This window comes from Apteryx mantelli, chromosome 1, assembly GCF_036417845.1.
Source record: "Apteryx mantelli isolate bAptMan1 chromosome 1, bAptMan1.hap1, whole genome shotgun sequence".
NCBI classification, from domain to species: Eukaryota; Metazoa; Chordata; class Aves; order Apterygiformes; family Apterygidae; genus Apteryx; species Apteryx mantelli.
The window spans coordinates 105,112,754-105,137,470 of record NC_089978.1 but is presented as its reverse complement, the minus strand read 5'-3'; the positions used below and the strand labels follow the sequence as shown (position 1 = coordinate 105,137,470).

General features: G+C 41.6%; 1 protein-coding gene across 2 annotated transcripts in view; it reads left to right on the top strand.

Annotated features, from left to right (window-relative positions):
- Positions 1-22,422, top strand: part of HUNK (hormonally up-regulated Neu-associated kinase) — a 58,764-nt gene extending 36,342 nt beyond the window's left edge. The window contains exons 6-10 of one of the 2 annotated variants that reach the window (XM_067299292.1): positions 5,827-5,962; positions 10,014-10,182; positions 11,160-11,243; positions 16,776-16,839; positions 19,284-22,422. In XM_067299292.1, coding sequence (XP_067155393.1) covers positions 5,827-5,962; positions 10,014-10,182; positions 11,160-11,243; positions 16,776-16,839; positions 19,284-19,942 — 1,112 coding nt within the window. In that variant the 3' untranslated portion in view covers positions 19,943-22,422. Of the gene's footprint in view, positions 1-5,826; positions 5,963-10,013; positions 10,183-11,159; positions 11,244-16,658; positions 16,840-19,283 lie in introns of both variants that reach the window. The other variant, XM_013955227.2, reaches the window with a different exon arrangement.
- Positions 22,423-24,717: the final 2,295 nt, after the last annotated feature.

Here is a 24,717-nt window from a genome sequence, read left to right as displayed (position 1 = left end):
TATTTGTATTAATATTAGTTGTATTAATTCCTGGTTGAAAGCTATGTCACTAGGCAACAGAATCATTTTTAAGCTTATAGCAAGACTGTGTCAGTATTTGGAACAAACTCTGTTTTGTACTTAGGTTTTATTTTTGTAAACTAAATTTGATGTTCATGGAGAGCTTCTGTTCTCCTTATCTGGCAGACTGTTAACCAGGGACATTCAATAAAATTAAAATATTACAAATATAAAAAAGAGTAAAAGAGTGTACCTTTTCACTCAGTACCCTAATGATGGCAACCACTGTCCTGGGGTATAACAAAGAGCCCATGAAAGTTGTGTTACAAGATGAATTCTCCAAGTACAGCTTTACCTGCATACGTAAAAAGTAGATAGCTAAGGATTTTCTCACACAGGTTATCTGTGGATCAAGTAGAGTGTGCTGTTCCTTATTCCCTCAGCATCTGCACAAAGTACGGTTCTTCTGCCAGCAGTTCACATTGCTGGCATGCTGTGAAGCGATAGCTTTACAAGGGAGCTGGGATGCTGCAGATCGTGCCATGTATTTGATAAATTAGTGTTTGGTATTTCCATTCTGGAGACTTGCCTTTAGGATTCAGTTACACAAAATTGCCATTTTAATGTTTTAGCACATGTTCTAAAGCCCCACTGAGTAAATTAAAAGTAAGTTTATATTGACTGCTTCATGCTGTACTGGCCTAGATGCCAAAACCTACAGCAATTGCAAAGCTCCTCTTGAATTCGAGGACTTTGATGTCATAGTAAAAATGTACCAAATTTGCCAAAATACGTACAAATTTGCCTGCGCCAATGAGACTTTTCCAGTAAAGAGCTGCTACGCAAGAGCCATGTACTGTATTTGAACCAATGGACTGTTTCCCCAATCATTGCTTTCTTTCAATCACAGTAGCCTTTAAGTAGGAGATTTCACTGACTTTATTGGGATAACTGATGTGTGAAAGTTTGACTCACCCATGAAAGGCCTTTAGAAGATCAGACCTTATGTAGCAAGAAAGATAACCAGTGCTGCCAACAGGTTTCGTTCTACTGTTTCATTCAGCCTACCATTTTATCATGGAGACTGGATTTTCTCACAGTTGCATCTCCGTAGAATTCATAGCTTACTGACATTATGCTCTCCAATGAAAACGGTATTTTGTTTCTCCTGTGAGAACTATAGCAGTTTGAACTTTCAGAGATGGAAAATTAATGGAATAGATTTAAACACGTTAACCTTTACGCACTGTGAATAAAGGTATGCATCCATTCTTGATTTAAGTCAACAGGCCTGCACATTCACTGACTTGGCAAACTGTGATTTAAGATGACATTTGTTCTTGCTGCTGTTACTCTTTGGGTCAGTAGATAGCAACTCTGCTCCTCTGCTCTGCAAATTGTTGTACTAGTTAACTTCTTAGATGTACAGATCTTTTTCTTTAGTCTGTTTTTCTTTTTTTTTAAATTCACATAGAGATTTGAGAAGAGATTTTTTGCAATAGACTTTTTGATTGTTTAGTATGATGTCTTTCAACATTTAATCTAACAGTTACCAAACGCACAGTTCCAACATAAAAGTAACATTTTTATCACTGAACAAAAGTGTATTTTATTTGTATTAGTTAAAATTTTGGGTAACCATGAGCACCAAAAGCAACTGTGTAGCAACAGGGAAAACTCGGGTTAGTATTTGATTTTCCTACTTAGGAAATGGTTTTTCATTAAGCTTTTAAAAAACAGCTATCTTAATATTGATTTTAGGTGATCAGAGTTCAGTTGTTAAGGAAGTTGGTTTTAACCTTGCACACGTTCCTTGTTTCTCAGTTTATTGCCTCTGTGTGTTTATAGTCCTCCTTTTTGGAACAGAGAAGTGAAGCAGAGACTAGAAGAATACTTCTAAAAAGGTGTTTTTGTAGATACTCAGTTCTTCGTTTTATAGGCTTCCTGCCTACTTGATGTATTTTTTTAATGTTACAGAATCCCATGTCTTTCATAACTGATAGTTTGAAGGATAAAATTAACTCACATTTTATCTTTCAGTCATTACATCCTCGTGATTCCCCTTTTAAAGCCTATCAGACACTATCATCTGCTGCATGTGCAAGGATGTATTCTGTGCTTTTGAAGCAGTAAAAAAGTGTTACCTTTTATGAGTGAAGAAACTGATCATTCAAACTCCAGGAATACACGGTTCATCTGATGACTTATATCCCATCTGTGAAGTACAGAATAATTGCTAATAGTCAGTGAAGTCTGTCTTGAGAAGTTACTGCACCTCGGCTAGAAGTTACCTTTACCAAGAGCAGAGAGGCAGTATGGTCCAGCAGAGGCATGCCTAAATTCTTAAGAAATGCAGGCGATCATCTGTCCACGCTCATAGTTTGGAGGAAGGATTTTGTTAGTCTACTGGTGGCTGTGTGAAGTGAAATGACCTTACGTGATTTTACCTGGCCAGTTTTATGAGCAGCAACTGTATAGCTGAACCCAAGCAGGCACACACTTGCAGGGCGGCATTTCTCTAAACAAGACTCTTAAGTTCTTTTAGCTCATGACAAGGCAAATGAAAGCAGAAGACAGCTTGTAATCCGTACTCAGAGCTCACTCTCAGCTTCTGTTCCTTACTGAGCTTAATATGCTAAAGGAAGTTTAAAGAGACATTGTGTTTCTCATGATACTGGTCTTTTAATTGTCAAAAGAGCAAACTTTGCCCCCGAATTATACCATGGAAACAAAATTCCATCGAGTGCAGGTCACTGGCTAATCAGATTAGTGCTGTCCTTGAGTTCATGGCAAATGAGGCCCTCACATTCACTTACATAACCGAGCATTGGAGGGATAATGCACGGGATCCTTTGTTCGTGAAGCTACTTGATTCAGCATGAAAAATGACTTCAGATATAGCGGGTCCAAAAATCGATTTGTTAGCTTCATGTTTGCTTCCTAGGGGATTAATTTTGCTCTCCTATGGCTGCACAGCTAACCAAAAAAGCACCTCTCTTCCTTGTGCTATCTAACAGTTCAGATCAGCAAAGGTGCTGTTCCTAATCTCAGCTGCATTGCCTGGGTCCTGCCAGCTAACCAGCCTCCCTGGAGGGCCCTCATCTCTGGAATTAATTTCTCCCAGTCGGCATCTGTTGATCTTTTTACTGCTTCAGAAGCTTCATTTAATTAGTCCGTCTTTTGCCGAGGGAAAAAAAAGTGAGATTTTTAAGGAGAATTTTGCTCCGTTGGGATCTAAGAAGGGGCTTGGCTTGGGGGGGAGGGTTATTTTGCACTGAGAAGTGCGCTCAGAAGCTGTGGGTTGTGTGCGGTTTGTAGCAGAGAGGCAGGGAAATCCTGAGAAGATGGGGCCTAAAATGAATGAACAATGGATTAGTTGTTTCCGATGCAGAGAATTCTGCTCCCAAGAAATGTGACGTGAGGGCTTTCAGGATACTCACAGAACAGTCATAACATCAACTTGCAGGAGATTTATGGGCCTGCATGTAGTCTCCTCCTGCTGTTCCTGCAATATTGCTGTCGTATGAAAATACAAAAATGTTGGGAAAGATTTAAACTGAAGTATCTCACATAAATCAGTGATCTGTGAAGACAGAAGGAATCCAGCTCATGCCTAGCTGACCTGGTAAATACATAATCATAACTCTCTCTTTCTCTCTCCCAGTTATAAACTTCTTGACAGTAGGCCTGTGCTGAAACGGATAGTCTCTCAGGGCCCTTTCCGGCTGATATTTGATTTTTGCAGGATGTTGAACACAGAGGTTACACAAGCTGTTAGGAGTCAGCACCTATCGAGTCTAATCCTGATTTATTTGACAACCCCTCGCTTCCTTGTGCACCGATGCGCTCTGGAGTGGCAGCGCAGACTTCCTGCCCCTTCCCCCAGGTGGGAGGTGATTCATGTGGGCTTTCCGAGCCAAAAATGCTCGGGGAGACAACCCACATGCACACAAAGCAGGGCAGCAGTATTGTAGATGGGAACCTTTTAAAGGCAAGGGCGCTGTGTCTCAGTTAATATTTATGCCCTTTTCGAAAGAGCACATCATGGCCTTGTGGGCAGGCCTGTTGTTCCCCTTGCACTGGGTAGGGGGACAGGGATTCGCCAGGGTTTTCACTGTTTTTCTGGCAAAATGTCACGGCTGCTCTGCTTCAGAATAAAGGGCAGTGGGGAGTGTTGTGCAAGTGAGACCACAGGTCTGTAGAGCAGAGTGGGAGGACCAGTTCATAATTTCATAGTTTCGTCGCATTAAGGCACGAGCACGTCTAGTTAGTGTCCTTTATATCGCAAGCATTTAAGGGGCTTGTCTGCGCTTACCAAAATCAGCTGGTGTAACTCTGTTGGCAAGGCTCTACCACAACTTACCTAGAAGACACAGCTTAACGTGCCAAAAAATCCCTGTCTTTTGCAGGCAGAGCTTAAAATACTTTCCAGTGATATGGAACCAGGTAAACCAGCAATAGCTTTTCAGCTCACTGTGTCAGTCCTGAGGCTCTGTCAGTGAGAGGAGCAATTTATTTCATATGCCTAGTCAGCAAAGAAGTTCTGGCAAAACTTTTATATACAGGCCAAGCCTTCATTTAATCTAAAATACATCTTCATTAAGTCCAAACACTTCAGTTAGGGAGTTTAGTTAGGATAACTCAGGAAACTATACTGTGCCACAGGCAAAGCAGAGCAGTGGCCATGTGCCGCCACTGCCCAAAGTTTCTGCACTGGTTTCCTAATACTTGTCTCCTTAACAAGTAGATGAGACATGCTCAGAAGAGTATAGGAGGGGAACTGTACCTCTACTGCAGAATAAAATGGAAAAAAACCCTCCAAGATCTTGATCAATCTGACTTAGAGAAAATTGTGCTGCAGCCACCACTTCTGTCTTTTTCTTGCTGTTGACTTCATCCAGGATTCATTTGGCATCCCACTTGACTGTATCTCCTCTACAAAATCGTTCTGATTTAGTTTTTTGCAAAATTTGGTTTCTTTATCTATTGTGCAGAGTATTCTAGAGAACATAGTTAGTTCTTTACCATCTTTTAGTCAGTAAAGTGAATCCAGCCTTGATAATTTGGCTAATAAAGACTAGAACTAGTTAAAACAAAGTTTATTTTCAGCTCAGATATTGACTTCTTGTGAGTGTTTAAGCAAATCACTTGACCTCTTTGTTCCTAACCATATAAGAAGCACATGACTTACTAATGTCAGAACAGTACTTCTGAGATTTTTTGCAAGAAAACCCTGAGGGATGGTTGAATGTCATTGAAAGTTGAAGGTTCAGTATCTGAAAACAGAACAGAGCCCATTAATTTTACTGTACTCTTTCAGTTTGGCTAAAGCCTCCTGCAGCTGATTGTAGTTTGGATGGAAGTCAGAAGAGAATTTGTCCTTATAATGTCAATGGGAGCAGCAAACCCGATTCTCCATGTCTTTCCTCCCAGCTGTGCATCCCTGCCACCCTCTCTACTCACCTCCAGTCTATCTCCTTCTACTTTAAACACAATATGAATGACTTGCTTGTGACCTCTTGTTCCTCAGACAGACAGAAATTAAGTTTGGGCTAACCTGCCCAGAAACTTCAAACAAGCTCTGAAACAAAAGATGCTTTTTTTCCTCTCATTTATGACTATAAATCATTGTGTATTTTACTTACTAATCCCTTATCAGACTTTTTTTTTCTCAAGGACAGTAAACCATAAGGAAAAAGTTGATTGTCATTATATTCATGGTCAGCTGACCATAGCTGACCATAGTAGTTGAGTAGTAACTCAACTACTGTGTTAAGTTGTAAAGCGTATGACATAGCTGTTGTTTTTTTCTTAATGTCTTCACAGCGGCCATAAACTTTCTACGATCTCTACTAGAGCCGGATCCGGCAAAGAGACCAAACATCCAGCAGGCGCTTGCAAATCGCTGGCTTAATGAGAATTACCCTGGGAGAGCACCACCTAATGTCACGTATCCAAACAGGTACTGTGAGAAAGAAGGGGGAAAGCCTGGCAGTGTCTAAACACATTAAAACATTAAGGACTCTAGTGTTCCTGTTGTGTGACAGGGTCCCACTGCATTCTCTGAGATTGCTTTTGTGAGGCAATATGAGAAGTTGCTAGGATTGTCTATTAAATATGTGTTTCTTGAAATGGTCAAAAACACTTTCTTAAATTAGAAGCTGGCATGTGATGCATTTGCAGGGTGGCCTGGGATGCAGATCATATGATTAACTGGCTTCAGACCCTGGAATGGACATGTGTGACAAATAGGTCATCAGTTTTGATCTTCTCCTTTGTTGTTGATAGAGCCATGCTACTTTTCCCATGGAGACAATGCCTATTTGTGATAAACGTCTGAGGTTCTGTGGATTAAGTAAATATTATGCAAACAGTGCTCAGGAAGGTCAGGCTTAAATGATCTTGCTTTGTTGATTGTTGAGCTTGAATACCTGTGCAGTGCTGAGGTGACTAAATGCAAACAGATATATCTTATGGCCAGTCAAACATCCATCTAGGGAAAAAGAAAAAGGAAGACATTTGTGGTCCACTTTGGGTAGAATTCATCTTGCTTGTCTTTAAACATTTGCAGCATGGAGTCCACACGTGAGCCAGTCAACCCGGGCTCTCTTTATAGTCAATGGAGAGAAATAAGGGCACTTTTTAGGGAGTGATTCATCTGACCTCTTTTTGATTCTGCAGTAGGATGACATTGTGCCCAGGAGATGTGTGTTTCTCTCCTGTGACTGTAAATGAAGCCTCAGGCAACTCACTTAGAAATATATGTCTATATTTGATCACATAAAACCCCTTTCCTTTATCAAAGCCCTTCAGCTATATTCAACACACAATCTAGTACTTGTTCATTGTTGGGGTTACTAGCTTGCAGGACAAGATCCAGAGTAAGGCAAAAGACAGCAACTTTAAGCCTAATTTTGTCAAAGCAAAATTTCTGTCCTAACTCAATAAGAGGCGAGTCCCTAAGAGGAGATCCTAACTTTCCCCCTGCAATTTACTGAAGTGCCAGAGATCTGATGTAGCATAGGCTTAGGGATGTGACAATCGAACCTTAGCTGAATATCTGAACCACTGTTCTCCACTCAGAAATGATTTGGTAGTCACCAGCTAAGGCAGCTTTTTCCGTTGGTTCCCAGAAGCAGCCAGTCCTGTAGACATGCTCTAATTGTGCTTACAGACAGCCTCCAGCATTCAACTGAAGTCAAAATTGTGCTAGTAGCCACTGTTTTTTACTCACTGGCCAAATATTAGCCAAATGTACAAGGTATTTTTCAGAGCTGTAGGTCCAAACCCTATGGGTCTGGAAGGACCTACAGCACCGTCCCCTTACTGCTGAAGTGGCTGCTCTGTAAAGGCTGCTCTGTAATAGGTCTCCAGCTCTCAAAATATGGTTGGATAGATTTTGAGCAGCCTGGACGCCTGTTCTCCAGAGGGAGACAATAGAACCATCCATCGAAATGAGGAGGGCAAATGTGAAGCCAGCTGCATTCAATCCTCAGACCTACGTGCACAGAATATGAAGGTGGTCCGTCAGAGTTTTGCAAGGAATAAGACTGAGAACAGGCAGACTCATTATCCCAACATTACTGCCCTGAATTTAAGGGCAATTGAGTTAATTTGCATAATATGCTTTACAACTAAAGGAAATCTGAGTTTCCATGGTGCACTGGACTGTACTAAAGTATGGTACGTTTGAACATTTTATGGTAAAGAAAGGGAAAACAAGTGTAAACTGAATGAGTCATTAAGCTAATGAAATCACTGTCATAATGAGTCTAATCAATCTACTAAACATGGCATCTGTTAAGTGAATGTAAGTGTAGCTGAGAGCTATATGGGTAATTTAATTCTCTTGCTGTGTGTGTCTAATCTGCAGAAAAGAGGGAAAAAGAAAGAAATATGGCTTGAATGTGATTTCAGAATTCTTTTGCAATTTTAGGTACATTTTTGTGTCTCTATTTTTAAATTCTTTGCTTGCAGTTGTCAGGTTTTTGTCAGATAGTGTTGGAAGCGTCCATTGTAGAGTTTGTTCATTGGTGCAATTAGCTAGGTGACTTATAAGAGAGGCTGGTCTCTATTAAATAGAATAGCTGTGCAATGCTGTTTATTTATGGAGTGCTCATTAATCATTTGCTCCCAAAGGCGAGCAAATCAAAGGTAAGAGCAGATGAAAACGCAGTGTTAAACTAAAGGGAGGGCATATGTTTGCTCATGCATATATGTTTGTGTAAGTGGTGGTGATAATAAGCCTTTCCTATAAAAACACTTTTAGAGGGAATATCAATGCAGAATACCACTCTTTGCTATTAAAAAATCAGTTCTGTTTTTTTTTTCATCATACTGTTTTTCTCATTATTTGATATGAAAACAGGAGAAATCTGGACACTTTATATCAGAACCCAGGCTTTATGATGAAGACAATGAAGCTGTAAAGGATGAAAGCTGGACAGATTTTTTTCTTTCATTTTTTGGATGTTTCTTTAGTTTAATTAGCTTATGCCCCAAGCTTGACCTACCTAGGATTTGCCATAGTGGAGCCTAACAGGGAAAATCTCCTTCAGTTTGAAATACTTAAAGACACAGCTTGTCTCCTTTTGAGCTTGCCTCACAAAGCATCACTAGAGTGGGCTTCAGTAGTGTTTCTCCAAGTTTTTGTTAGTGTGTAAATCTGGGTAAATCCCTATGGTTCTGAAAAACCCACCACTGAATTTGCAAGGAATCATTCTGTCTCTTAATCATGCTTTTTTTGACACAAATGAGAAACTATATTCTGTTCCTGATATCCTCTTGTGCCATTTTGGGGGTACTGCCCATTGTTCCCAAGACAGGAACAAGGTACAAAAGGGGAGAGAACAGAGATAAGGTGGAGGAACAGCAGAAATTGTATTTTTAAGAAAATATTCTCCCAGGCTTTTTATAAGCTTGCTTTTATTAAAGAAATTCCCTGAAGGCAAGTAAATATTTTTCACTTTGCTGAGCACTTCAGGTAGAAACTACTTGAATTTCTTTTCCTGTCCGGATGTTTTAAGGTCCAATGGCTAAGATAAGTTTTGCTTATGAGCTTTAAAAAAAAAACAAAACAAATGTTCCTTTACTGAAGAGTGTTAAAAAAACATGCCAAAAAAGGAAAACATTAGGTATTTGAAATTTCCCAGGCTTTGTTTTAAATGTTACCCAAGTCCTTCTTGTATCAGACCCAGTCTGATCTCCAGGGGTTCCTAGCATCACAGATGTACAAAGCAGTGGTAGAGCAGAGCAGGACTGGGAAAGGTAGCAGCAGGATATACAAAAGCTCCTAACCTGAGCTCCACTAAGTTGTCTTAGCCAGATATTAGACTAGATATTAAGAGCAAGGAATATACTTAAGAAACAAAACAAAACCCAGCATTTCTTTGGCGATGAATGGGAGTTGACGGGTACATGTGGGAATCTGGCCAGCTCATTTTGATGTCTAAATAGGAGCTGAGTTCTTTGGGAGATCTGTTTTTAAAATTATACTTCTGCTTGTAACCCACATGTGTATAGCAGCAGTGTTACCATTTTGAGAACTGCTGTAATAACCCTCCCTTTACATCACCTTTCTCTGGGATGAAATTCCCCAGCTCCTTAGTGTAAGAACATTGGGCAGCAGATAAAGGGAGAAGTTGAACACCTTGGTGTTTGCTTACAAGAAAAGACATTTCAGAAAGCAGAACGTTCTTCAGAACCAGCTGGAGGATCTTGAAGGACTTCACTGGCCAGATCTAGGGTAACAACATGTGGCATCCTGAGCATCACGGTGCCGTCACTCTGCACGGTAGGACAGACGAGAAGGCAGCTGCTTGTCTAGCTAGCCCGGCGTCCCGCAGAGCGAGTGCCTTCCTCCAACCCATTCGTGCGAGGGGAGAGCTAATCAGAGCCACATTGCTGAGTGGCTTTCAGACCTCCTCTTTGCACTCTGCTGGTTACCCCGTTGCTAGCGAGGTGCTGTCGTGGGAGGACTGTACCGACAGCGTGCTCTGCCTCTCTCGGTGCAGAATTCACCTCGAGGACCTCAGCCAAAGCGTGCTGCTCCATATGACCGAGAAGCTCGGCTACAAGAACAGCGATGTAATCAACACAGTGCTCTCCAACCGCGCAAGCCACACGCTCGCCATCTACTTTCTGCTGAATAAGAAGCTGGAGCGCTACTTGGCAAGCCTGAGGGTAAGTACTGCTTCAAGCCAGTTCTTTGGTATGGGGGGGATGAGGGAGTAAAAAAAGTGCTAAAGGTTTTCCTGCGTGCTGGCGTTTGATCTCAAGGCTTTACCTGTGTTTTTCTCATTTTGTAGTAATAACTGTGAAAGGGAAGTATTCCTTGCAAACTAATAACATTATTTCAGATGGGAATTCCCCATGTTACAGAGATAATTGCTTATAGGCTTTAAGTCTCAGGAGTCTACATTTGCATAGAAGATGCCCCCTGGCTCAGCGGTTACCTTATAGAAAGCAAACTGTTGCCATGCGGAGCCTTACTGGTGAATTGCAGCATTCTGTGTCAGTACGCTGAGATAGTTCTGCTGCTTGAAAGAACTGTAGCACAGTGTGATTTGATTCAGGAAATTAAGAGGAAGGTTAATGGTTACTAAGATTTTATTTTGTTTTTTAAGTGAAAACTTAGATGAAAGTTGTTCATGAGAAATAATGGGAATATGAAGTTTGCCAATCTCCTGTTGGTCTTCCTGGCCGCAGAGTATGGCTAATGGTGCTTACTCAAGTGTTACAGTGGGCAAAGTGTAGAAAGAGAAGCAGCACTATCTCTTCCCTTTGTCTCTCCACACAGCCATCTATGGTCTGGGGAGGAGTATTAAATAGCCAAGGTCTGTAGGCTTCTCCATGACTGCGTGGGCAATGTTGTGGGCTATATGGAATTCTTTTTAACATATTTGTTTCTTAGAGAAATTATCCCCAAGGACCTTCTCTAAGCAGCTTCTTAGTTTTTTCTCAGATCTTTCAGAAAACGTGTTTTAATGATGATGCCATTAATGATATTTAAAATGTAATGGACTAAATTCACCATCTCTGTAAGTTGATGCAACTCCACTGAATGCCAGCAGTGGATGTGGTCCATTAAACAGTAGTTGAACATTAGTTTTCTCTAATTATCTTACATACTTCACTTTTCTCTGCTTCTCTCTCTGCAGAAGTCTGAAGGCCAGGACAATATTTGCCACAAGAACCAACTGTACCAGATAGAAAAATACAAGGCAAATAAAGACTCCTATGAGGTAAAGCTCATTAAAGCTTGTTAAAGTACTTTGAAAGCAGACTGAATTTGAGCATCCCCAGTGATGGTGGTTAAGACAATGGATTTCTGGACCTATGGAGAAACCAGAAATTGTTCCAAGGCCAGAAATATTGTGAGAGTTGCTTTACAAGAAAGCTATCCAGTGATTTGTTCCAAAGGTGTGCCAGCACCTTCATTAAAAAGAATTGACTGATGCTTTGCCTGTACAGGACAAACAATTCCATCAATTTTCTTTTGAAGAAAAGAATAGCAAACACCTAGACTGGAAGTTTAAAGGTGGCTTTCAGCTCCTATGAAGAACGTAAAATGAGTTTTAGATGCTCTATTTAGCAAAATCCACACACTTCTTCAGGTGGCTCCTTAGTTTCATTTTGAGGAGCAAATTGCTGGTGTTGCAAGAAGGCCATAGCTGTGTTGCCCTGCAACTGAAGACCCTGGTGGGTCAGGGCAGAGAGCTGAGTGACGGGAGAGCCAAGAGGCTAGGCTTTATCCTCACTAATCACTTGTCATCAGTCTGTGTAGCAGACTGCCATGTCCTGAGCTAGCCCTGGACTGAGTACTAGAAGCAGTAAAACTGTCAGCACGAAACTCTGCCCAGGTTAATATTTTGCTTCTTGGCAGAACTAGTACGGAATTAGCTCACTGCCTTGTGAGGGACTTCCCTGAACCAGAGAGAAGATTTTACTCTGGCTGTCTCCAGTTGTTTTGCCTGCAGATAAAGAAGGTAGTTTGTATTAAAGGAATACTTATCAGATTATAGGCATCTTTCGATGTCTGGATTTTTCTTCTCCTGTTTTTATTCTGCCAAGCACTAAAATCGGAAGGATAGTATGTGCTGTGCAAGTCTTATCTAACAGTTACAACACAAATAACAGTATTCCTGAAAAATTTACCTATTTCAGAAGCTACTCTTCAGTGTTAGATTGATGATCATGATTGTGTATGGTATCCTTAAAATTGGCTTCTCAAACCGAAATTGCAGGGGCAGATATGTATCATGGCTGGTTCTGTTTGTTTTAAAGACCGCTTGCAAATTTAATAGCCAAGCTGAATTGCAAGCCAGATGGAAGTATCAGGGCAAAGTACTTATCATACTTTACTTATATAAATCAAAAACACTTTACTTAAAATGTATCAGCAGTGGGTAGACTCAATGAATGTAATATTTCGAAAGGCTCTTTGGCTCTTTGGGAAGTTGTTGCAGTGCAGACTTCCCTCAAAATGAGTTCAGGTGTCTCCAGGTTAATGCCGCAGGAGTTGCATGGCACATCTCGATGCTCTCTAGGTCAGAATCTTCCAACTGCTGGTGCAATTTCTCTGTGCAGTTGCTGAGGGCCACATATGTATGCTGCATGGCATTTAGGCATTAGCTTATTGTTTCTGCATATGTACCATGTAGGGGGGAATCTGCAGTGAGGCATTTCTGTGCACCTGCATGGATCTGTCTTGCTGTAGCCAAAAGAGAAACACATGACTTGTTTTGGTGCTCTGCCTGAAATCCCTGCACCCCTAGGAGGGAACTGCTGTCTGGCTTTTGTAAGGATAATTAAAAACTAATGATAGCACCACTGTCTGACCCCTGTTTTATTTGTATGCATACTTGGGGATAAAGGTTCTTTCCAAAGCCTGTTCTGCGCTCAGAATTAGTCCCAGTGTAGCTATTTGGAGCTTGAGGGGGCGTCATTTCTTTCTCGAAATAGTTGCCTTGGTATAATCCTGGTGCAGACACTGTGATAATAATACAGTATATTCTCTTTCTGCATGGGCATAGCTCAGTATAAAGCATGTTTATATTGCTTTAGCTGTATTTATGCAAGGGAATTGTACAACATTTACTACGCGAGGACAGTTAAAGGAGCACACCTGGGTGAATAGAGACCCTGAGAGGCTGTTGCAGTTTGTAAGAATGGTAGACATTTTTCCTAAAATAGCTTCACGTGGATGGCAACGCAGCCTTGATAGCCTCCGGATGATGCCACTGGGATCTGTGGGAGCCACTGGGACTCGGGGTTTCATGCGCTCAGACAGACTCATGAGTTGTAGGTAGAGTCCTCTTATCACCCCCTACTTCCAGACTGAAACTGGGCAGTACTGGTCGCTAGATGAATGATGCGAGGATGGCGTAGGTGTGCGTTGCCATGGAATTACCATGGAGAGAGCTGGCCAGGTTCAGCAGAAGCAGCCGCCTGCACTGCTTGCACCTCACTCTAGCGATGTGAAACGCGGCCTCGGCAGGGGCCGCCGGCCAGCAGCGCCGCGCGCTGCCCCTGGGCAGTGGGCAGGCTGGCTCCCCTCTCCCGCCGCCTTTCGGGTAACAGCGGTGTGCTGGAGCTGAGGGGGCTGCGAGGTGCTGTCAGCGCTGAGTGCCCCGGTGGTTTTACAGACCCAAGGACTTTGTAGCTTTAAGGGTGTGTCAGGGTCCTATCACAATATGAGACCTGGCCAACCTAAATACCGGCTATCTTCCTTTCAAATCCATGGACTGCAGGGTCGAGGTCAGGACAGGAAATAGCAGAAGGTGATGTAATGCCAGCGCTACCCGAGTCTAACTTCCCGGGACAACTCTTGCATTGTGCGACAGCGTGCAGGACCTTACAGGGCTGTATACAGTACGCCAAAGAGCAGACTTCTACAGCTCCCCTGAAGGAAATCTTCCTTTCCCTTTTAAAATATAACAGTATTTGGCACCTTGGGAGTTTAGGGGTTTGGTTGTTTCCCCTCCCACAACTATCTCCTAAGAGAAACAACCCTAGTAAATTTAAAAAATAATTAAAAGACCATTTACAACATCCATCCAGGGTAACATAATTCACTGCTAATACAGGATATGTGAATTTTCTTTTTCATGGCTACTTTAATCTGTACAATATGACTGTGTTGCTGCTGCTAATAAAACATTACAGCTGTGTGAAAGCAAAGTCAGGGGCATTTGGCATGTGTCTCCAAGCAGAGCAGTGAAGAGATCTGGCTTGGCTCTTGCACCATTAGGCTAAAAATATTGCAGCACTGAAATGTCCTGTGTTCTGACAGATGCTGCAGCAACCAAAATGCAAATTTTTTCCTCGTCTATCCAAAATAGCAGAAAGCCGTTAACAGTTTTTTTCATTGGCTCCTTTAGGCTTCATACATTCAGCACTTGGTCTCCTCCTCACAAGCACCTTTAAAAAAAGATGCTTGGTAGAGCCCAGCCGCTGCTGAACTTGACAGCAGAGTTTCAGAGCCTTGGGAGAAAAAAGTAGTACCATGAGCTTGGAATTAACCATACAGCTCCCACCGACTTTATTATCATAGTCTGTTATGCACACAGCATTAGTAGTAGTATTGCAGTTGTGGTTATTATTGCTGTCATTACCGCATCATTGTCAATAGTGACTGGGCTCACCAAAGTAGTGCCTGGGGCCGATCAAACGCTGGGTTGTTCCAAGCACAGCACAAGCAGGGAGGAATAGATGCTCCGTGCCTAAAACGTTTACAGCCTATAAAGGGAAAGCCGTCAGGTGGACAAAGAGGTCTAACACAAGCAAAGTGATGACAGCTCCGTAATGTGATGGTTTGTTTCTTTAGAGGAGTTAGCCAGCTTTGGTTAGCTAAAGGAAAAGAAATGTGAAGGGAGAAGGGACGTATGGAGAGAAGGCTGGGGGAAAAACTGCATGTGTGAAGTGACACAGGTGAAAATAGTGAGGAACTCACAGAGTGGCTTTGGCTCACCCTCCCCCAGGTCACTTTGCTACTTTTGTAATAAAACTAAAAATCTTAATTTGCGATTCACTGAAACTCTTCCTTCTGCCTATGTAACTTCTGAAAATCCAAAGGTTATCGAGCCTAGCAGTGCCTAGCATAGTCTGTGCAGGGGCCCAGGGTCTGTCTGAGCTCTGGGAATGCTTAAAATCAATGCTGGCCAGTTATTTTCCTTTTATGTGTCTTAATATGTTTCCAGAGTTGTTTAGTGGCCCAGGAGAACCTGAATTGTCTTCTGCTTCTTCCTTTCCCTCTCTCACATGTATGCACATTACTTTGCTTTTGATGGTTGTTGACAGGTTTTCTTTTAAAAGAAAATTGTCAAAATAGACAGCCTTCTGTCAGTTCATAATTTTCAGACAAAATACAAGCCTCGATGCATAGCTGGAGGAAGGATCTCTACTGCTTTTTAAAAAAAGACTTGTAGTTACAGTGACTTTTCAATAAGACATAACAAAACATATTGCTTAATTGAGAATTGCAATGACAAAAAGAATGTCACATAGATGCCCTTCTAAGAAAAGCAACACCAAAGCAATCAAAACAAAACCCCCACTTCTTTGTGATTCAGCATACCCACATGTAAAACCAGACCACACAATTTTGCCCAAGAAAGGTGGGAGAACCTTGAAGTCTTTGAACTGTAACAAAATATGAGCCACACATTCGACGCTTGATTTTTAGAAGTAAAATAAGACTTTTGGCTCCCCCTGAAATCAGTGGCAGATAGAGAGTGTTATGCAGCTTGCAAAATCAAGTGACTCATGTTTAAAAAAGATAGAATATATTTTCATCATAAAACAATACTTTAAAAATTGGATTCCCTTTAGAGACCCGAGCCCATGATACTCTTTTTTCCTCTGCCATTGCTGGAGATCAAACCTTTCTTTTAGGATGTACACATTTGCAATCCCACCTTCAGCTGTCTTCATCATGTCATGTATAGGAGTTACACCACGCAGGGTCCACTGAAGGGTTGGGTCATCCAGCAGTAATCTTCTATCCCCTGCATCTTGTGCAGTCCTCTTGGAGAGACACCGTAAAATACTGCCAGATCTCGGTGACCGGGTTTAATACTCAGCTTGCACTCGTTCAGGGGTGTACCCATAGCGTTGCAACATAACACGCATGCGGAATCAGAGCCCGTCATTGCAGACAAGGGCCTTCGTCCTGAGGATCTTGTAGACAGAATACAAATGACTTGAGTTTAAACTTTTTTAGAGCTTTTGCAGTTCACCTTTTTAAATGTCAGAGGAAGTGCAGTAAGCGGAAATCAAAGACCTTTTTCTGTGTTTAAATGCGAAGGCAAATTTCAGACACGAAAGAGCACAAATCTACATGTGCCTGCTTCAACAAGGTCTCCTAGGACGAATGGCCTTTGAAGAGAAAGCATTCCTTTTTTTTAACTTTCTGAAAACAACTTTAACATTGCATGAGTTTCAGAGCAGATGGGAGCCATGAAATCATGTGAAACAGATCAGAGGAAAATGTGATATGGAAGACTGAGTTATTTTGAGTAGCCAGGATAAGTTCCTTGTAAATATATCTTTTTTAATTCGGCTTCAATAAGTGGTGTGCTTATGTCTCTGGGGGTTTTTAGGTCATTTAAACTTCCTAAAGTAAACCAAATTGTTCTTGTTTGTTTTACAACTTAAAGGACAAAAAACTCAAAGAACAAGAAAAGAAAGGGGAGATTCTTCACCGTCCACCCCCAAAGAAAACTGAGAAAAGTCCAGTTTCATATAGACAGCCTTCTTCCTGTCTTATCTCACAGATACAGAACACCAAGGCACTGCTGAGGGACCGAAAAATCACCAAGGCTGGAGGTCCAGAGAAAGGTTAGTAAGAGAAATATCACTGCATCTGTCTGCCTATATACATTTATGTGAATGTGTTTGCATGGGTATGTGTTATTAATAAGAGTCTTGTGTGTTGTGTGTTTGTTAGTAAATAGGCACGTGGTTGTGTTTACTGTTTGCTCTGGAGATGGTATGTAAAAGAGGACAGAATAACGCAGTCCAACTCTGAACAAAACATCCCAAAGAAACCGTGACAGTGTTCAGCAGTCGTGAATCCTTAATTTTACTTCTCTTTCTATTTGTCAAATGACAGAAATTCCACAGTGTTTTAAAAAAAGCCTTCTTTCCCTATTTATATGTACTTACACAAAATCATCTGTACTTCACATTGGCACTTTGAAAGCATCAACACCCACCCCAGAGCAGTGCTGGGTTGCTCACTGACAAACCAAAACTGATAGGGAAGCTTCTCTCTACCAGCAAATGGGTTTTGGTAAGGGAGGAATAAGGAGGTGCAAGGAAAGAGGTTGCTGAGCTGAAGGCGAGTTCTGGTAACTGCAGGCTCCTGGGAGAAATAGTGGGCAGCGCTTGGCTGGTAGAGGAAGGAGAAACAGGCAGCCGAGAGGAAACTCAAGTGGAACTGCAGTGAATTTCAGACAGTAAAAGGAGGAGGAAAAGCATTAGTAGGAAAAGGAAAAGATGAGACAGCTAAAGGAGAGAAAAGCATTAATCATGCAGGGTAGGATGCAGCCTGGTGAGGGATGGGTGAGACATGCTGTAAGAGTGGCAAAAAAAGGCATAGTAGAGAAAAAGAAGAGTCAGCTGGGAAAATGGGATATCAGTAGTGTGTATGTGGACAGGAGCTATAGAAGAGCAGGAAGGTGAGGCCATTGGCTCTTAAAGGAGGGAACTAGGTGAGGGAAGGTAACTATAGATCGGTGTGGGGAAATATGGTGATTGAAAGTGTTTATTATGCTGTTAGGAAGTTATTTAGAGCGGTGGTTTATGGTGCTCATTATGCACTTTCTTACGACTTGATAATTTATCATTTGACATGTTCAACATGAAAAAATGTCAAAATGGTGTTCATCTGGCAGCGTAGGCACCTCTGCTGTAAGGCAGTAGTAGTCCATAGAGCTGGTCAGAGATGGGACATGCCTTTTGGGAAAAAAATTAAAAAACATTAAAAAATTCTCGTGTTCAGAATTTGTTGTTACTTTTTGGCAGGGGAGGGCATAGGGGGAAATAAACCTTGTTCATTTTTCTTCCTCTTTAGACTTCTCTCTGCTTTTTTGAACTGAAACCTGAAAATCATTCAGAGCTCACCAAAAGCATTTTTCTGCTTATTGAAACAGTGTTTTGACATATGTCAAATCAAATGGTCAACTCATTTTGACCAGTTTTAGAAAGAAACTAGTCAGATTAAACCTGGTCTGCTTTTCCCAAACAACTCTCAACCCACGTGATTTCATGCCATACTTACGTACATACTTACATACTTACATATATACTTACATACATTCAGGTCTCAACCCCTGCCAAGACCATCCCTTTCAAAAATCCTAAAGAAATGCATGTGAGATTTGTGGCTGTACCCTGAGGTCTGGCAGACCTAAATTATTTTGGATCCATTTTAGAGGGTCTGAGACTGGGGGAGCTCAGGGACGGTGATTAACTGCCAGTCCACTCTTCCAGTTGGGAAGAAGATTCCCAAAGGGGAATCTAGCAAAATAGGCTCTTTGGATTGCTTTTCATAAACACAGCAAAATGTGTTTTTTCTTGCAGCTAGCTTGGCAAAAGTGAGTGCCAACATTCTGTAGAAACTGAGTGGATCTTCTTCATGAGCTGTTTTGTATTATTGGGCCAAATCCTGGAAAGATTGTTCCATTTATATTCAGTCCTTGCTTGGGGAAAATTCTCACTGAAGTCAATGCAGCAAATCTGTTCCAACTGTAACAGCCTGAATCTGGCCAATGCAGTTACTCCATATTTACATGTGTGAAACTAAGAACAGATTTTGTTCCAAAATGCAAGTAAAGACATTAGGAATTAACTCGCTATTGCCCCTTATGTCGGTAGGTATGTCAGTGAATAAAATATACAGATCCAGTTAAAACCATGCAAAGTTGTAATAAAAAGGGAGAAATGTCAGATTTCTCAGACGTTGCCTAAAAGCATATAATTAATACAAACAGCTGAAGACATCTGTGGTTTTCTATTTCACATTCTTGCCTTACTTAGTTTAAGCACTCCTCCTGCCATTGAGGAAAGTGGCAGATAAATTACCCATGAAACTACTATGTAAGTATCAGATAAGAGCCAGGGAATCAGGTTCTTTAGTGCTGCGTTGCGCATATCCCTAAGACCATTTGTTTTAGCTAGCGCATTTGTCATGCTTAGTAGAATTGTTAAAGGTGATGTCAGATATTCTCTGCCATAAATCAGAGAAGTCATTTGCTTTTCTGATTCCTTTTCTGATGTAGACTCCTCTGGTGGGTTAAGCCCTTTCCATGAACCTGTGGCAACCAAGACAGGCTGCGTCACTTCCAGTTCCCTGGAATATCTTGAAATCCAGCAGCCACTTCCACGAACCCCCCGAATCCTCAAGAGACAGGATTCCCCGCAGCAAGAGCCCGTGAGGATCGGCGGCCAGGCAAAGGACTCCCCTCTGATTCTCAATATCGTCCATTCTTTTGAATCTGTTGACAGAGAGGACCAAATAGACCAAGTTTCCCCCTCTCATCAGTACCGAATTTTAGGCTCACCAATAAATTTTCCTTATAAAAGCTCAAGTGAAAGGACACTGTCCCCACTTTTTCAGCCAGGAAGTACATCCCCTGCCAGAAGCCCTGTTCACCCCACCCAGGTCTCCTTCACATACGACGAGAAAGTGAATCCAGCAAGAGATGAGGCTGTGTCCCCCACTCAGCTGGTTCCCAACAATCCCTTGGGCAGCCCTAACTGTGTTAAAAGCCGAGGCAGGTTCCCCATGATGGGAATTGGACAGATGCTGCGGAAGAGGAACCAGACCATGCAGTCAGCCAGCGACAAGCCGCTGGAAACGAGAATGCCGCAGCTGCAGCAGATGAGCCCCACGCAGATTTCCTTCAACGCAGTAGATGCCATCAATGGCCAGTGTTAATCTGACGTGCCAGGATTTGTGCTGCAGCTGTCTGGCATCTAACCTTTTCTGTTTTGAAGAAGAAGGGAAAGCCACAGGCACGTTGCTACAGTGGTCCAACTTAGAAAATCAGAGGTCCACTTGTAAGGAAGGGTTTATCCTACGTATTAAAGTTGATAGAAGAGGGCCCTGCTTGTGCCGTTAAGGAATATTAGCATTTGGCATTTGACTGTACAGTGAAACATGTCTCGAAAGAGCTACATGAATATGTATTTTCCCTGCTCTGAAGTAGTATTGCAATAAGGTTCGTTGGAAGAACAGCGGGTATTAACAGCTTGATTCAACAATGTAATGCGCATGGTGCCATGAATGCTGGTCCCATCCAGGACCTGTGGTAAGACTGCCCTTGCTCCATCTGTCTGTGCCGTACAGTACATTGTACTGTCACAGGCATTCATATGGCTCAAGAAGTGGGAGAGCTCAAAATACTATTTCCAAAATCAACTTGCTACAGGCACTACCAAGAAGAAAAAGGAAGTTTGTGGAAGCTTGAATAGAGACATGGGTGTTCTAAACATTCAGAGAAAGTGGGAGTACTGAAAGTCAAAGCAGATTTTACTGTTAATTACACAAAGTTGCTAATAATGGAATCATTTTTTTCTTAAAGAAAATGATGATTTAATAGGTGATGTCACTCAAAAGAAACATTATTATTTAAAAACAAGTTTCATCAAATGGAAATCTACCCCACTAAAAGCCTGACCCTTTCATATATAATGGCTTTGCAAGTGGATGCTTTAAACAGTAATCCAGATTGCAATATGCTGTGTTTAAACAATCCAGTCACCTCCAGTTTTTGTAGCTGTACTAGTTCCATGGCACTCTTACGTGCAGGATTGTCTTAGCCCCTGTTATAGCAAAACAGCATTGGACATACTTGAAGGCTTTTCTGAGAGACTGCAGTGAATTAAAAAGACTAATAAAGGACACATGAACCAGTACCAATGCCATTTTATACTGCAAGGATGGTAATGCAGTGGTTACCAAAAATTCAGTATTGTTACAAGCTGTGAATATTGACTTTCTTAAAAGGCAACATGTTCTGCATACTGGTCTTGTTTTTCTAAGTAAATCATACATCTGAGACGCTGGCAACATTTTTTGGTTCTGTTTTTGTGTTTAAACTGTTTCCTATAAATTAGAAGGTTTAGCCAAAGACTACTGTTTTCGTTTGTCCGTACTGTGCTTGAGTATGTGTTTGTGTACACGGGACATCTCAACGACGCTTCAGCTAATCTGTTTTCTAAGTGGGTAGCCCTTGGCCACATATATTCCACTGCAGCCCACCCACTTAATGTCATTTCCAAAAATGAGGCAGCAGAGGTGTTGTCTTCAGGGATTGTTAATGGAATATAGGAATTTTGCATCAAGATCACCTGTAGGAATCCAAGCCCTATTTTTATCAATATTATTGAAAATAATTTTGTGGCCCCATTGCTATGGTTTCTGTACAAATACTAAGAGTTTCCCTGTTCGAAAAGCCTTCCTTCCAATTTCATGATATACAAAGATTAGGGGAGGAGGAAAGCTAGCACAGGCAGATGAAAAGTTTACCAGCAGAGCCCTTAATTGAGTGCATATTTCCTGATTCCCAGTTTAGCACAGGCCTTTTGCTGAAATTTGCAAGAAATAAATTGTAGGTTAATTGAAATACTGACAGAACAGATAACTAATTTTGACTGCTTGCTGCCAAAACCAGCAGAGCGGCTGGGCTGAGTGTCCCAGAGAATGAATGCCCAGAGTGCCCTTCTCATCGCTACAGCTGGGACCTTCAGCACTCAAGCTGTTAGGCAGTTCAGTATGGAGGAGTTCATATGCTTCTTATTGTACTCTTCAGTATAGTGAGAATACCTGCTTCTGGGGCTGTTAAGCCACCAATAAAATTATATACCTATAAAATCCCAATATATTAAGAAAGACAGCCCTAAAATACTTTTACTGATTTTTGGATTGAAAAATGCCATATTCTATTTGTACAGAACACCTGTGTATCCGAGAGGTCCATTTTAGCTCTTTCTTTTCTGTAAAAACATCAAAGTGCTTCTTTTTGCTCACACTAAGAACATGTTTGCATTGTAAAGCTAGTGAGTGAGGACAACTGAAATACCGTGCATGCATCAGACTTGAATAGATGGCAGGTATTGGCTTGAATTACAAACTCAGGTTTATTTGAAACCCAATAAAAGGTTGGGGGAGGCAGGAAAGAGACATGTATTTTTTTGTATAAGAGTCAGAGTGAAAACAGAAATGTTAAATCTTTTATTATATTTATAGAGAATATATGAGTACTACACTGCTAAATCATAAACATGCATCCAGCTTAGACAGCAGCTGTGTACAAACTGCAGTGATCATATAAGGGGCTTACTGAAATACAGTAGTGTAAATTCCAGGGGAAAAATTGTATTTGTTATCATTATTAAATATATGTACTTTTTAAATGAGATTGCCATGGAGTGCTTACTTTGTTTGCCAGGTCACTGCTTAGCAAGACATGTCTAAGTATAAGAACAACCAGCAAAATTGTGAGGTGGCAAGAGGATCCCAGCACCTTTACCTTCACCCAGCAAAGTCTAATCCTTTGAATCTAGCAGCCGACTTGCCTGTGAACCCTGTGTGGGCTAAAAGGCACGTGGTTGTTACAGGGTGGGTTTTTCCCTTGCTTAATATTGGCCCTCTGCAAGTTGCATGTCTAGTCTCACCTCATTATCTAAGCCCTCTTTGCCCCCAGTGGAGACAGAAAGTCATCTCCACCCCTTCCCACCTTAAAATAGAGGTCTAAAATAGGGGGAAAGAATTGCCCTTCAACAGTGCATAGCCATTCCCACTGATGAGGGAGGGAATAGAGTTGGCCAGTTCAGATGAGACGCCTAGATTTTAGACAGCCAGGTGAGTCCCACCTGTAGGAAGTCACACCAACATGAAAGCATTGGACAGTCAGCTGTATCTTCTGCACCTCTAGAGTTAATGACTTCAAGTTGCTGGGACTACTCCTACCTTTGCTAAATTTGGCACAGCCATGCAGACTGGTGAGCAGCCTTGCAATTCCAATTCGAGCATTTCTGTTGTTGTTGATCCTATAATAATTTTAAGTAGTGTTTCTTCCTCCTCCTACCTTTTTAAAAATCTATTTCTTAAAGAAACTGATCTGAAGAACTCCAAAATCGATTAAAGTCTCTTTCTGGAGTTCTCAGTAGGCTTGGCACCAAGCCCATAATGAACATGTTCGATATAGATCCAAAAATACACCATACGTTTCAGGTTGTGCATTGGGGAGAAGATTGCACTGCTGTGCTTCAGGTGCGAGCTGAAGGCAGTGTGACTTTGTGGGGGCTTTTTGAGGTACTATTCATATGCAGAATCCAGTGGAATCAACGGACCAGCTGTGGATCACTTAAAGAGGATTTTGCAAACTAACTGATCACTGGGCAGCATTTCAGGAACCATGGTAAGAAACTGATTTTGTCCAGTCTCTTCTGTCTAGAAAAATAGGTGTCAAATTTATTCAGCAAAACAGAGAACATGATTTAGCATCTGTTGCTGAAGGTGTTCGTCTTTGTATTTGTCCTGTAAATGAGCAGGTAAAAAAAATAAAACTCCAGAATATCAAGGTTCACAAATGTTTTAAGTAACAAACAGTTACTTTCATACTTTCACACTTGACATCACTGTATCTTTGCCACGAAATCCCTTAGTGCATAACTGCAAAATGATGGGGTCAGGTTTTCGGGGAACTCTAAGTCTCCAGTGCGCCAGTAAGAGGGTTTGTCAGCAATTCCCTGGAAACAGCCAAGCACAAATCTGCCCTGGACAGCAATGTGGCTGTGGTTAATATATAGAAGGAGGAAAGGGGAGAGAAAGAATGTGCGGTCAACCATAGCACAGTGCTTGTACCTGGCAGAAGAGCCATTAAAGACTTTATGTCAGTAGCAGAGCTTAAGGCTGTCCCATTAATACACGAAATGTTGCTAGGTCTAGGGTTACTGCTTGTGATAAGGGAGTTTTACCACGGTATGGATGCGCACCCTCCACATTTGGTGTGAAGAACAGCTCCAGCCTGAGAGGACGTTGACCCTTTATTTGTTCATTTGTAATAAAGCTTAAAACTTCATGGTTTTGATCACCCCAAGCTAGTAAGATGCCGAGCCTTGCTTATAAAGGAGTAAGCACCGATTTCAGGGAAGCTATTCCTGTGGGCAGCAGTTCTGAATTTGACCGCCTGCCTCTTCCCTGCCTTTCTAATACTCAATGGCCCAAAATGGTTAACTTTCCCTTCTGTCCTTCCCTCACACACTTTCTCTGGAGCATAATGAAACTTCTGGGTACAGCACTGATGCCTGTTTTTCCCATTAAAAAGTTATCATGGCTCTGTGGAAGGAGAGCTATAAATCACTCGCTGTGCAGAAATACAACAGTGTGCAGCAAATTCATTAATAGGTGTGATTCCTACGATCTTTAAGCGAGCTCCCTACCTCCTGGCTGTATGACTTGCTTGCCTTTGAGGGGGCTCAAGTAAGAATAATTTGGAGGAATACTGGGAGCTGGTTCAATGTCATCACTTTTCAATGAGAGAAACGTGCTCCTTCAGAAGTAAATGAGCGTATTATTTGTAGCACCTTTTCTGTCAGGGGAACTGCTTAAGCATTTGATTCTGGAAACATATACATTGGCATGTATTTTCTTGGACATGTTTGCATTACACGTAATTGTCTTTCATGAAGATGACTTGCAGACGT